At 30.0% G+C, this 15,300-nt stretch overlaps 2 protein-coding genes across 2 annotated transcripts; both read left to right on the top strand. All coding sequences in view use genetic code 12, as the record gives it.

Moving 5' to 3' along the window:
* Nucleotides 1–3,372: 3,372 nt before the first annotated feature.
* Nucleotides 3,373–6,423, top strand: PTK2 (protein kinase; the record flags this gene model as incomplete). Its single annotated transcript, XM_002548516.1, has 1 exon — nt 3,373–6,423. The coding sequence occupies one exon, from the start codon at nt 3,373–3,375 to the stop codon at nt 6,421–6,423; it is 3,051 nt and encodes a 1,016-aa protein (XP_002548562.1).
* A 4,515-nt stretch (nt 6,424–10,938) lies between these two features.
* Nucleotides 10,939–15,282, top strand: CTRG_02858 (uncharacterized protein; the record flags this gene model as incomplete). The annotated part of the gene is made up of 1 exon (XM_002548515.1): nt 10,939–15,282. The coding sequence occupies one exon, from the start codon at nt 10,939–10,941 to the stop codon at nt 15,280–15,282; it is 4,344 nt and encodes a 1,447-aa protein (XP_002548561.1).
* Between the last annotated feature and the right edge of the window lie 18 nt (nt 15,283–15,300).

The following is a 15,300-nucleotide window of genomic DNA, read 5'->3' as shown; positions in this document are numbered from 1 at the left end:
ATTCTTATTAAATACCATGTCTAATGTTAATTATATATTATTTTTTATTATTGCAAATGAAGTAGAATGAATTTTCTGACCTGTTAAAATGTCAATATTTCATCAGATATGTAAATAAGGTTGCAATTTATATCTTGCCATTTTCATTCGAATTTCGATAATTTTTAAGGGGTAATTATTCATCTCAAGGGGGGGGGGGTTGATTGGCTTTCTTTAAAAATAAAAAAAAGAGATCTAAGAGTAACGGTTAATATCTTTTATGAATCTAGAATTAATTGTAATATAGAAGCCTATCCCCATTAACAGGATTACATAATTATACATTAACTGCAATTATAGTGTGATATCTTCTGCAATATTAATTAGTCAATTAAAAATAGGTTTCATAAATATATTACACATGGTCATTACTCGCTGTGAATTGCACTTTAGTATTGATCAACTACTAAATGGAAAAGTTCTACTTTCTATAAAGATATTTATCAAAAGTAGATCTTGTGGGGGTTGGGGGGGGGGAGGATAAGGAATTTCAGCATGAAACCAAATAAATAATGCTATTGCCATAAATGAATAATTTAACCGAAATATGTAAAAAGGCGGGTCCAAGAAGAATAAAGAGTACAGAGGAGAGAGAGAGATGTTCATTTAGATTTCTCCTTTCTTTTTTTCTATTTTAGTTCCTTATCTTTAGTAATACCTAATCTCCACGTTTCTTTCTCCTTAATCTCAACTTCAATATGGTAGTAATATGTAACTACTCAATACACAGCCGTGCTATTATAACACTTCAAGGGGAGAGATGGAGGAGGGTAATGAGATACGTCTTTTCTTTTGCTTATATGAGAACAGAAATTGATTTAAGATATTGTCATATCTCGTTGATTAACAAGTAAGAGTGTGGAAGAGTGAATTATATTGAAATTGGAATATAAAATCTGATTGATTTAATTTTTTGTGTAATCAAGTAACCAATTGAATTTATATTCAACTTGGTTACATTTCAAGATTCAATAAACATCGTGGCGATATGAAAATTTCTTTCAATACTAACTCTACTCCTTTTTTTTATTGTCTTATCGTTGTTACATTATACTGCAATTCTTCTTGAAAAATCTGAAAATAATAATAGTAACAATAATAACTAGAAACAAAATAATTCGAAACGATGATTTTCAAAGTATAAACTTTAAATGTTTTACAATGAACAAGTAGGATCCATCCATCAATTTCTCTTTATCTTTTATTATTTTCCCCCTATTATCAATGGCTAAAAGGGTTCATGATTATGTTTTTTGGTGTTTTGGTTCACACACGCAAACGGTACATTACACGACTTTTAATTTCTTAATGAACAATTAACAAGAATGTTTCATATATGTATAACATCACCATCGAATATGTTTAAACGTAAAACTGTTTTCTGTTCTGGATTTATGACACTCCATCATATCCCAACAATAACAAAAGAAAAAAAAAAGTAACCATTAAATTAGAGTTCAATCGGAAGAATAGATGTATCAATATGCGTTTCTTTTTCTTTTATATGAATTGGTAGAGTCTGTGGAGGCAGACAGAGAGGGGAGTTGATATTATAAGTGTAAGAGATGGAAGGTGAGTGGTTCCAAGAAAGTTTCCATTGATATTAACGGAATAACTTTTTGATGAATAGCAATGTGGTTCAATAAAAGATTGCTTTTTTTTTGGTTTTTGTCATGGTTTTTTTTTATCTCTCCACAACCCCCACCATCACCACTAATACTAGCACTACTAATATCAGTTTTTCTTTCATTATTTGGCAAAGTTAAACGGCGATTTTTCCCTATTTTCTTGTAAGAGGATTCAATTAACCTTAATTGTTGAAATCAAGGACAAGAAATGAAAAGAATAGACTATAACCTTAAAAAGAGCAAATAATATTTTTAATTAACTACTTCTACTTCTACGTTAAAGAAACAAAGTTTGTGTTTAAGTTTAACTGTAGTATTTCATTTATTCATCCATCGATAATCTCAATTCGTTGTTGACTTCTTTTCTAATTATTCTATACAGAATAATAACGATAAGGAATTGTTGAGTAGTAATAATAATACTAGTAATCGAATGTTTTGGCTTGCTTTAATAGGACAATAAATAATCCATGCATGGTATGTATTTGCCATTTGCACATAACCTATAATGCATTGTGTATGTAATACGATCCACATAAATAAACCCAGAAATTTAACAAATAAAAAAAAAAAAAATACAACAAAATTAATGAAACTAATTTCTCGTAAGAGAAATAGGAGGTATGGTGGGGTTATATTTAATTTCAAGAACCAATATTAACCAATTGTAAAACCAATTGTGAAACCAATTGTGAAATCAATTGAATTTGTAAGTTTAATAATCGGATCGTGGGTATGTTTGGAATTTAATACCGCGGTGGATACACCGGATTTAACAAACCCATACCGGAATAAATCAAACCAAAAAACAAAACAAATGACTTGCTTACCATTTTATACATTATAGTACAGTGATATTTCCTATACAAAACGGGTTTAATAAACCCGAGTGGAAACAACATAACGGAGGGGGAAAGAAAGAGAGAGGAGTTTGTAATATTGTAATGATCAACTTATTATTAATAGCGGAGCAATGGAATAGTAGAGAAGTGGTATTCTGTAGGGCGGTGCGCCACGCGTTAATGCGTTAGAAACAGAAACAGAAACAGAAGCAGAAGCAGAAGAAGTAGAAGAAGAAGAGGAGTTAATTTTAATTAATCAATGTACACCACATAAACATATCTGTATCAATCTACCTTTCAAAATAATCGACTAATCAAATATTAGTGTACATGGTGATAATGTAGGGTGTGTATGGAGGAGGGGGAGGGGGTGGGTTTTCCCAAGTAGAAGGGAAAGTTGATTTCCACACGACCGCCCACAAAAAAAGAAAGAAAATTTTTTTCTGTTGCTTCTAAAAGATAAAAAAAAAAAAAAAAGAAAAAGAAAAAGCAAATTGACAATTTCACATTTTTATATATCCATATTCATATTCATATTTTTATATTCATATTTATATATTTTAGAAGATAATTTCCCATTTTTTTTTTGATTTTTGATTTTTTGATTAATTAATTAAATTAAACCAAATTATACCACGTTTATATTTGTATTCTTTTTTGTTTTGTTTTTTTTTTTAGAGGAAAGTCACAGCTGACTAATTAGTATTCAATTATTTATCACCAATTACAACTACTACAACTTGCCCACTCATCATCATCATCTTCATCATCACAAGCATCATCTTCATCAGAAATACCCCACCACCATCCCACTACTAGGACTGATTATTACTAATCTTTAATTTAATTTAATTCAATTCACAATGCCAAATATTAAGAGTATTTTTAAAAAGGAGCCTACTCCAGATATTTCATCTTCTCCTTCAAGTACTGGATTATCCAAATTATTCCATCGTCATGATTCAAAAAAGGATCTGAATACCCCAACTTCATCAACAGCCCCTTCCCCAGTCCCTTCTAATAACCGTAATCATAATCACAACTACAATCACAATCAAATCCAGAATAATGTTAATACCAATACAACATCATCACCTGTAGCTGTACCTTCACCAGCATCACCACATCCTGTTGCTGGCTCAACTTCATCACCTATTACTCCTCCACCTCATTCTACTATGAGAAGAGCTGCGTCAATTAATACATTAAAACGCCGTAATACAAACCCAATCCAATCTACAACTACAGCAGCAGCAAACAATAATGTCAATCATCACACTAAGGATACCCATACTAACGGCAATAGTCATACCCATCATTCCAGTAGTGGAACAAATCTTCATGCCCCGGGTTTTTTAAATCGACACAGAAGTAATTCAGAGAAGGGTCCTATTCATCCAGGTCGTAAAACTCTTTCAAAAGCTGATACTTTTGCTCATTTGAATCAAATCGATACTAGAAATGCTCAAAAACAACAATTGAGAAGTAGTAGAGCTCCAAGTAATCATGCTTCTCCTGTGGGTCATCATGGCGATAAAATTGTTTATAATCCTTATGGTCTTAACAAGACTGCTACTCAAGAACGTCCTAAAAATACCAGTTTTTATATGTCTGGTATTAATGACGGAGAAAGAGTTTTAGCTAACCCTGTTGCTAGTCCAAATGATTATTTACCTGATTATTTGAAACAAACTCATATTAATTTATTAGAAGATTTTGAGATTGATGTTGGTACTAGAAAATTAGGTGATGGTGGATCTTCAGATGTCCGTATTATTAATGCTTGTAACAACAAGAAGAGTCTTTTTGCTTTGAAAAGGTTTACTTTATTAAGTAAAGAAACCGATGAAGAATTTTATAAAAGAGTTCTGAAAGAATATGTTCTTCATCACCAAGCTTCAAAATCAAGACACGTGGTTGATGTTATTGCTATTTTAAGAATCCAATCTCAATCCAACTTGACTAGAGGTTGGGGTATGGTTATGGAATTTTGTGGTGGAGGTGATTTATTTTCATTAATTGTTAAACCAGGTTGGAAAAATACTTCATTAGCTGAAAAATATTGTCTTTTCAAACAAATTTCTTATGGGGTTAAATTTCTTCATGATAACGATATTGTTCATCGTGATTTAAAACCAGAAAATGTCTTGTTGGATGCTAATGGATTAGCTAAATTGTGTGATTTTGGTGTTAGTGAATTTGGTCATGAAACTCCTGGTGATTTTTCAAGTCCAGTTAAATTATCCACTGCTTATGTTGGATCCCCACCATATTCTCCACCTGAAGTTATGCTTTTAAAAGAAAAATCTAGTACTGAAATTAAAAATTTTGCTTATGATCCATTTAAAATGGATTGTTGGGGATTAGGTATGATGTTATTTTGTTTAATTTATGGTGGTGTTCCATTTCAACAATCAAGTCCAAATGATCATGCTTTTAGAGACTATAAGTTTAGTCACAAGAGATTTTGTACTGATCATCATACTTTTAAAGACAATATTGAATATCCTAAAGGTCCAGGTAGTGAATTTAAATTGGCTGCTAAATTTGAAAATACTGGAGCTTCAAGAGTTGCTTGGAAATTATGTGATCCTTCACCTAATACTAGATATAATATGGATATGTTGTTTGCAGATCCTTGGTTTAAAGGATTAGAAATGTGTATTTATGAACATCCAGATCAAGAAGTTAATCCATTTGTATTACCAGGTACTGGAAATAATGTTGACACTCATCCAAGTTTTAGTTCTGGTTATACTTCAACCACCAATTCTCAAGTTCCTTCAAGAAGAGGTACATTTACTTCAAGAAAAGTTGCTACTAATAATGGATATGATAGTCATGACGAAAGTCTTCATACCCCAATTAAAAGTATGTTGGATTTAACTGATGTTACTGATAAGGTTAACAAGACTACCCTTAAAGAAAATAGTCAATTTTTGAACCACAATAATCTTCCACCAACAACCAATGGAAATACTGCTGCTACCACCACCAATGGAGATGTTTCTTCAAGTAACGCTAGTCTTCATTCACTTGATGATACATCTAATAAATTGAAATCAAGATTAGATCCAGGTGTTGCAAACAATGCTCCAATGATTAATGAAGTACTCTCAGCGGCAGGGTCAGTGTCAGGATCAGCATCAGCATCAGGATCAGCATCAGGATCAGCATCAGGATCAGCATCAGCATCAGGATCTTCGTCATCATCATCACCAATGAATTCAGCTCCATCATCAGTAGATAAAATAAATCAAGCAGCATCACCAGTTAATGGGAATAATTTACCTGCAGTTGAAGAATCTGATATTGAACATGAAGAATGTGATTCTATGTTGGCATTAGATTTCAAACATACCAATCCTATTCCACATAGTCCAATTGAAGAATTTCCAAGTATTCCAATTCCTAAAAAAGAAACCACAGCAACCACTGGTGGTGAAAACATTCCTATTCCAGTTGAAGAAGTACCACTTGATTCCAAAATTGAATGTGAACCATTAACTGAAATTAAGGATGAAGATGAAGGGGAACAAGAAGATGTTGAAGATGATAGATTTAAAACATCACTTAATATTCCACCATCACCAAAACCTAATTTTAATTCAGATGAATTTGCTAAAGAATCATCGCCATCTTCATTAACTCAAGAAGATGCTAGTTTCTGTGGACCAGCTGAATCAATTATAAGTACTGATAATACTAATAAACCAACAAATAATGAAGGAGAAGAGAATATTGGTGAGAATCAACAAGGTTTTTGTACATTAGCTGATTTGAAAATTCCTGTTTTAAAAGAAGCTACCGATTTACAATTGAATAAAGATGGAAGTTGTGAATTAGGTTATAAAATTAAAAAACATCATCATACTGAAGTTAGTAATGTTTCAAATACAGGTACTAGAAGATAGATCAATTGAAATAGTTTTTTTTTTTTATATTTTCATTCTTATTAGTTGATTCTTTAGAGGTATATTGGTTTTTAATTATTTTTGGATATTATAGGTTATGGATTTTTCTTTTCAAAAATTGGGAGGTGGTTATTATTATGTTTTTTTTTTTTATATATTTATTCATTCATTCATTTACTCATTCATTTATTTTCTCTTTATATATTATTTATCTTTTAATTTCGTTCATTTGTGAATTAATTAATATGATAAAAACAGTTTTATAGATTGTAATTTTAATATTAAATACTTGATGTTTCAAATAAATCCTCTGAGATAATACACGTCTGAATTGCTTAAAAAGGACAAATTAATTAATAAGTCGTGCACTAACCAATACTCATGATTTGATTTTTTTTTTCTCTCCACTGTACATAATATAAATAGCCATGAAAAGAACCATCATGTTTATTGATGAGAAATATATTTGTTATTATATGTTACTGATGCATTTATTTTGTTGACATAGTTGTCTCAACAAGAACTTTTCCGTTTTTTTATTAATTTACTAACCCTGTACTGGAATGATTTAAATTTCTAGCATTCATTAATGTATATTAGTATTATTATCAATATATGAGTATCTTTATGTTCATCTTTTTTATCCAATGTTAGATATATTGTAGGTTCTAATGTATAATTAATACAAATATTAACCATTAAGACAATAAATCATTACTCTATGGATTTCTTACAAGTTCATTTCTTTCTTTCTTTCTTTCTTGATCAATTGGTATATAGATATATTACTTCTAATTGATTAACTCGATTTTTTTTTTTTTTTTTTTTTTTTTTTTGAATAGATCACGCTATGAATGATAATTATGTAAAAATGTTAAGAATAGAGCGTAGATACATATAATACCTCGTGTCTAATATAGAAAATGTATGAATAGAGTTGGTTCCTTCTTCCTTTCTCTGTTCTACTCGATCCCAAATGGGAATCCAGTGGTTTATATACTAATTCCTAGACGCCTTCACACGTCCCATCTCTTGGAGGAGATTCACCTGCCGACACCCGAAAGGGTTAGTTGATAATATTCCCTCAAAGCACACTTGGTGGTGGAGGCACACTAGGTCGTGTAACCTCACAAACCAGTACACATAGATAACATAAAATACACGATTTGAATTCTTTTAAATAGGGAGGAAGGAGGAGGGAGGCAAGTATAAATATGTATGAAAAACAGGACAAAAAATTGATCAATTATTTTACACTTCTTTTTCTTCTTTTTTCATTTCCTGGATACTTTTAAAAATTGTGAACATTACAACGGATCTACCATTCATGGGTATTACCATATATTGTGTTATACCCATTTCACGACTATGACCTACTTACTAACATTTGAAACGATTTAAATTTCTAGCATTCATTAATGTATATTATTATTATTAGTATTAGTATTATTGTCAATATATGATTGTTTTTATGTTCATCTTAACATCCAAGTTTGTATACTGTAATTTCAATTTCACTTATCTTGTGACTCTCCAATATTTCTTGATACTTATTATAAGAGCAATGATTTCTTTTTGAAAAATATTAAACTACAATGTAAACGAAGTTATTACACTTTGAATTTTTTTGGTCATAAATTTTAGCTATGTCACGTGGGAGGTCGTGTATTGAGACAAAATTTTAGCTGAATCACGATAGACAACTTTTATCTTCGACAACAACACTAAACAACAACAACAAAAAAAATACGATACTTTACACCTTTCATAGTGATTGATATAGAGAGTAACTTGTTTATGAAAGTGTTCTTTTAATAATATTGCGGGGGTGAACATGCTTCATGTTACGTGTGTTGTATACCATTTATATTAAATCTACTAACTACAATTACATTATATTTAGCATATTTTGATTTTTTGGGAATCAATTATTATTTAATGTTCAATAGATATATTTATTTATTCATTACTTATTATTAGATGTAGTCGGTTGTTCGTTCATTATTCTCTTGAGTGATTAAACATGTACTGCTTCATTTCAACAGATACTACAGATTTACAAATGTTTATCATCAAGTATAAACTAAAACATTCTAAGTTTAGAATTATTATTGTACATTTGCTTTAATATATATATTTATTATTATTATGAACATAAAATCATATTTAAGCTTCCAAGTTCAATTTACCTTTTGGATTGGTAACTTTAACACCAATTTTTTTAGCTTTAGCCAAAATTTCAATTCTGTTTTTAGAAGAAACAGCAGAAGAAATTTCAGCAGCATAAGTTTTAGTGTGCATTAACAAAACATCCAAATCTTTAACGTTTTTAACCAAGAAAACTTTGTAACCAGATGGGTTCAAGAACTTGGTTTTCTTATTAGAACCGTAACCAATGTTTGGTTGTGGAATGGTACCTCTGAATCTTCTTCTAACACATGAATCAATACCCTTTTGTTTTCTCCAGTTTTCAGCAACTCTGTGATATCTGTCAGAATGGTGTCTCTTGAACTTCTTGGTGTATTTCTTAACAATTTTTGGGTGTGGAATAGAACCGGCCACTATAAATAAAAAAAAATCAAGTTAGTATTTCAAGTTTAAATGTATTTAAACAATATGAAGAGTTAATTAAAACTAGTTCCATGAGATTGTGTATAATTCTTTAGATTGTCATAATTTCATAGTATACTCTTTTCGAGATGAGATTCTCTTGTCCATTTCATTTGATCATTTTTATTTCTTCAATCCCAATACATCTAATTAAACACTTTCCTATGGATTATTATTCCTTTCTATTTGGTCTCATCGTATGCAATGAAAAATTTTTCAGTTTGTTCCATCTCGATACATTTCCCAAATGACAAATCGTCATGAATCCATGTACACCTCTCCCAATGATTCTATTCAATCATTAATAATAGTAATAATAATAACTCTTTATATCCAACTATCTATCCTTCCAATAAACATACTTTTTGATATGATGTCAAGTGTAATGTGATCAAAAAAGAGATTTCCTCTTAGAAAAAATTTCAAAGTATTACTTTCAATAAAATTTTTTTTTCCTCTCTTTCCCTTCCCAATGAGAGATTCCTGTGTGAGAGAGTGTGCGTGTGCAATTCCCCTACATCCACTGCAATCGCTGGGCCGGCGCACACTGAGATTTTGTCGCACCCATACAATTTTTCTGCCCATAGTTAACGAGATTTTGTCCACTTTCGCACGCATTTTTCACAAACTGTAAAAAAAAGATTCACACTGCTAACCTGTAAATATATACATCTAGGGCTATAACCCTAATTACACACACGTGATGATGATCACACACCGTGTTTTTAACAATTTCTAATTTTGTGAGATTTCGGATAAAGATGTGGACTTCTGTTAGTATATGCATGGATTATTATTAGCCGGAGAGAAAAACTAATCAACTTTGGAATAACGGGTATTCGGGGTTGATGGGTAATGATAGGAAGAGGTGGTTCTTTTTTTTTAATTTAGTATCTTATTACTCATAATTATATAATTAGCAAATATTCTGTCAATTTGGTGTGAGGATAAGTCAGTTTATGTATTTTGAAAAGAATAGAAATTGATCCGGATTCTAGAAATTTAAACTTATCGAGCACAGTGTTTAGACCAGCCTTTATTTTAATCATCTTCATCGTAAATACTACCTTTTTATCTTCCTTTGCCCGTAATCACCTCAAGCAAGAAAAAGAAATGAAAACAACAACAAATCTTCTTCTTCGTAGTTTAACAAGAGAAAATACACATAATGTAATCCATAGTTGCTGGTTATTCCTACACTGAAAAGAAGAATACAATAGCATCACACACACACACACACACACACATCTGTAATTGAATAAATAGCAATGAACAAAAAATTTTTCCCCATCCGGGATTGTTTTTGTTCTTTGTGATACTTGTGGATGTTCCATAGTTAGAAATAAAAATAAAAATTTCAAATGGGGGAAATAACATGATGACATAACCTGTAACGTAACAATACACAATAGAGACTGTTTGTATTGTATATTGTGTATTTTATCATTTTTTTTTAACAAGCTGACCAGCACTGGGTTGGGTTTAGCCACCAATGTAGCAAAGTTTTATACTCCGCTTCTATATCGCTACACATTCTCTCTGTTTACACACCAATATCTCCTCGTATTGAATATATCGTCTCATAATAACTTTGACCTTTTGGGTTCATTAAGTTTTGTTGGTCCAGTTTGTTTTGATTTGCATACTTGTTCGTCAATTCATTTGTTCATTAACCTATCGTGGTGGCACAAACAAATACCAACATTTCTGTGAATGATTGCTTGCTTGCTTGGGTTGATTGATTGATTGATTGATTGATTGAATGCGTGTTTACATTTTTTTATTTTTCAGCCATAAAAAAAAAAAACTAAGACAGAAAACTGCCACCAATACTTCTTTACTGATTGTGAACATTAAATACTAGCTACATACTATTCAAACCCTTGACTATAGAATATCAGTGTTATGTTTTATGATAACTATATAGATACTAATACGTTGGTATTCTATCTATGTTGCATAATCGTCGGATGGTTATCATTCTGGTATCTTGTATTTAAAATAATTGGGTTTCATCTCCTGTCAATAACTATCAATAATGGAATCCTGTTCAATGGGATAACTTTAGAGAATAAGAAATTCATTGCGGAGATTAAAGCATTAAGATTTCGATTATGGGGCAATACAAGAATGACTATAATTGATGAATTAACAATAAAATTAAAACTCCAAAAGGATACTACTGCAAGTGGTAGTAATAATATCATCAAATCTAATAAGACAAAGAAACATAGAGTACGACCTTTGAATAATGATGAATTAGATCCTTCAATAGCATCGATTAACATTTTTCCATCAAACAAAATTGGAAAATTCATTGTAAAGAGCATATTATTAATAATCCCAACATTAAATTTAGAATTTCGTCAAACAACTATAATATCAGCATTTGAAAACAAAACTTATATTGAATATTTGAAATTTTTTGCAAGATCACGATATAGTAGGAAATCTAATGAAAAAATTTCCTTGAAATTTAGTATCTTGGTTAATAAAATTATTCATGATATTAAAACTGGAGGTGATATAATCAAACCTTTTCAACTTGGTAGCATTAATTTTGAAAATAAACTACTGATTAACTATATTACTGGGAAAATAGATGATTTAAGAATTAGAATTAATATTAATGACAGTGATGTCCTGGTTTTTAATGCTGCAAAGTATTATATTTTTAAAGATGAAATTTATAAACAACAAATTGTAACTGAGCATAGACCAATTCCAACACCCGAAGAATTGGAAATTAAAAAGAATAATAGAATTCAAATGGTTGAGAATGGATATAGATTTGTTCATGCAATTATCTCAGAAGTTAATATCCATATTGAAAATTCAAAACTTTCAGAAATTCCATTTGTTACAATGGAAAATAATACTGATGTTAAACATTATTTCAATGATTCAAAACCAGCAACTTGTCTAGAATTGATGACCAAATCCGTATCATTTAATTTTTCAAGAATGAATAAAGATGCTGCTGGATTTGAAGTTTTGTTCAATTCTCAAAAGGATAGACCATATCATTTAACATGTTCTGTACAGTTATTGAAAGTATTCTATGCTGCAAGAACTACTCTACCAACAGGTTATCTTGGGCAAACATCAGATGAAATTTTAAATATTCCAAATGTTGCATTAACTTATAAAACTAATGTTCTTGATCAGTTGGTTAGAAGTAAAGGATTTAAAAATTGTGTCATTGAAGTTTATTTCTCCGCAAGCACACCGATTTTTGATCTTGATACTAGACAATTAAGTGCTTTACTTTATAATTTGATACTCATTAAGAAATGGCGAAGGTTACACGAGTTTAAAGATATAATTGTTAATTCACCATTGTCTCCGGAAGAGTTCTTCCCTGAAGATGAACAAGAATATGACGAAGAAACTGCTCATGATATCACCAATGAAAGTTTCAATTTGAATGGACTGCAGGCAGTTACACAAAGAGAACCACTAACTAAGAAAATGTATCGATATCTTAATGAATTTTATCCTAGATTGGATATCAAACTTGTCATTGAACAACCCCGTATTGTTATTCGTCATTATGAAGCACATAAAAACACACAAATTTTATCATTCTCATATTCATTGTTGAATTTTTCATTATTCACGACTTCAACAAGAGATTATGCATCCAGTTGTCAAGTTTTAAATCCCAAAATTACTTATTATGAAAAATCACATGTTGATTTAATTGAAAAACAAAATTTCGTATTAAAAAAGGATATAACAAGTATGAATTATCTTGATATAAAACTTGATATACTTAAAAACCTTAAGATTAAGACGTTTATTGATTTTAATAAATTAACTATAGATTTAACAAACCTTGAAATATTCACAGGTATACATTATTTATTATTAGATGTTACTAGAATGGTTGAAACAGATCTCGAAATTGGTGTTATTAATAAGAAATTCAACCAAGAATTACTTCGACTTCGTCATGAATTGAAACTTCGAAGTTTGTCTACTGGATCAACTGCTAAAAAATTCAAATCATCTTCAATTGAAGATAAATTATTCAAATATTTACCATCATGGTTAACTAAATTAGATTTTAAGTTATCATTTTTAAATATTCTATTAGGTTCAAGATCGGTATTGATTCCAAAACAAGATTTAGCAAATAGCCAAGGTCCCGAATTTGATTTTGATTTTGATGAACAACATGAATTAAAACAAATTAATTTTAAAATTGAATCATTAGTATTGGGTGTTAATAATCATGGAAATAAAAGCGGTGAAAACTCACCAACCAATAGTGTTTCTTCATCTGCTTCCCTGGAAACCCTAGCTTCTATTAATTATGATTTAATGTATTGGTCAATTAATACCAAACTTGATAAACTAAAACTTTCAGCATTGACTGATCTTCATGGTAAGTTTTCTCATTTATTGGAAATACCAGCTATTAAATCAAATATAAATGCTATTTGTAACTATAATGGTAAGAATAAAATCGTGGTTGATTTAAGTATGGATAAATTAAATTTGGATTATAATCGATACAAATTTGGCACATTAATTGGATGTGTCTATCTTATTAGAGAATTTATGATATCACCAATAAAACTTATCAAACTGAAGGTTCGTAAAGATTTAACAAGATTTGATAGTTTAATGTTAAGTCCAACAATTACTCCTGATTCAGAATCAATATTGGATTATATTTCTTTTGAATTTAAGTTGGATTATCTGGATATCATTCTTAGATTAAGTGATGAATTCAAAGTTAAATTACAATTGTCTGATATTCAAGCATTTTTAAGACATAAAGAAATAGGAGCAGATGTTGGATTTATAAGAGGACTTGCTGATTCTCCACAAGTTAAAGATAAATGGAATAGATTACTTTGTCTGGATAAATTGAAATTAAGAACTAATATTCCATCATCTATTAAAGAATTCAAAATTGAAATTGATACTAATTCAATACGTTTTATTCAACCACATCAATTTGTTGTTTATAAATTATTTGATAATATTTCTGTCACTGTTAAACTAGTTAAACATTTAATTAAATTATTAAAAGATGAAAGTTCTAAAGAACAGTTGAATATAGTTCATCCAAATTTACAAAAACCCAAGGCTTTACCATTTATTAGTCTTAAATCCAAGACATTGAAATTCACTATGGAAGATGATCCATTTGAAGTTGAACTAGGTATGATTTATCAATTGGGTTTAATTGAACAAAGGAAAAGATCGGAACTTTATACATTATTTGATGATCGAGCCGCTGTTACTAAAGAAGACGGTGAAGACTATTTCAACAAACTTAATCATTTACACAAAACAGTGTCTAGATCATGGATAAGAAAAGTTAAAACTTATAAAGCTCAATTAAGAGAAGAAATCATTAGCAATAAAGAATATCTATTTGGTGGTGAAGTATTACTTCCGGAATCCTTGAATGATGATGTAGTTGCTTATCCTTATTCACCACCTTTAACAGCTGTTTATATGGACAATTTACAATTGGATCTTTCAAAACCAAAATTTGAACTCAAGAAAGTTGCTGATTTTGTTTATAAATTTGGTCAAGGTGTTCCAAAGGATACGGAATATACTTTATTGATTCCATTATATGCATCATTGAAATTGGGTGAATTAAGAATGCATTTACGTGATTATCCATTACCATTGGTACATTCACCAAGGAATAAAGATATTGCTGATACTAGTTTTTCATTAGATGGTCATTTAATCATAACTGAAGCGTTTATCAATTCACCTGAACAGATAAGAAAGATTAATGTTCCATTAGTTCCACAACATGATCCTGAATTATCATTGAATAAATTTGATTCACTAATTGTTGAGAAAACATTGGCTTCAGTTAAAATGTATACTGATTTACAATGTAGTTTTAATTCAGATTATCCAACAAGAATCATATGGGGTACTTCATATAATTTTGGTATACAACAAACCATGTTAAATTTTGATAAATTTTCCAAACCTCCAGTTGATCCTTCTCCTAAATTAGGATTTTGGGATAAATTAAAATATGTCCTTCATGGGAAATGTACAATTAAAACCAAGAAAAGTTTAGAAGTTGGATTTAAAGGATCAAGAGATCCATATGATTTATTTTGTACTGCAGGAGGATTTGTATTATCATTTAAGAAGAATGTGATTTGGGATATTAATAAGAATGATGATTCTAAAAATTTCTTTGATGTTACTTCTGATAAAGTTTCATGGTATATTCCAAATTATCTGAAGGTCCATTGATGGGCATGGACAAGAAGT

The sequence above is a fragment of the Candida tropicalis genome (genome assembly GCF_000006335.3).
Source record: "Candida tropicalis MYA-3404 genomic scaffold supercont3.3, whole genome shotgun sequence".
Classification (NCBI taxonomy): domain Eukaryota; kingdom Fungi; phylum Ascomycota; class Pichiomycetes; order Serinales; family Debaryomycetaceae; genus Candida; species Candida tropicalis.
The sequence above is the reverse complement of the archived record's forward strand: the minus strand, read 5'-3'. Positions and strand labels throughout refer to the sequence as shown.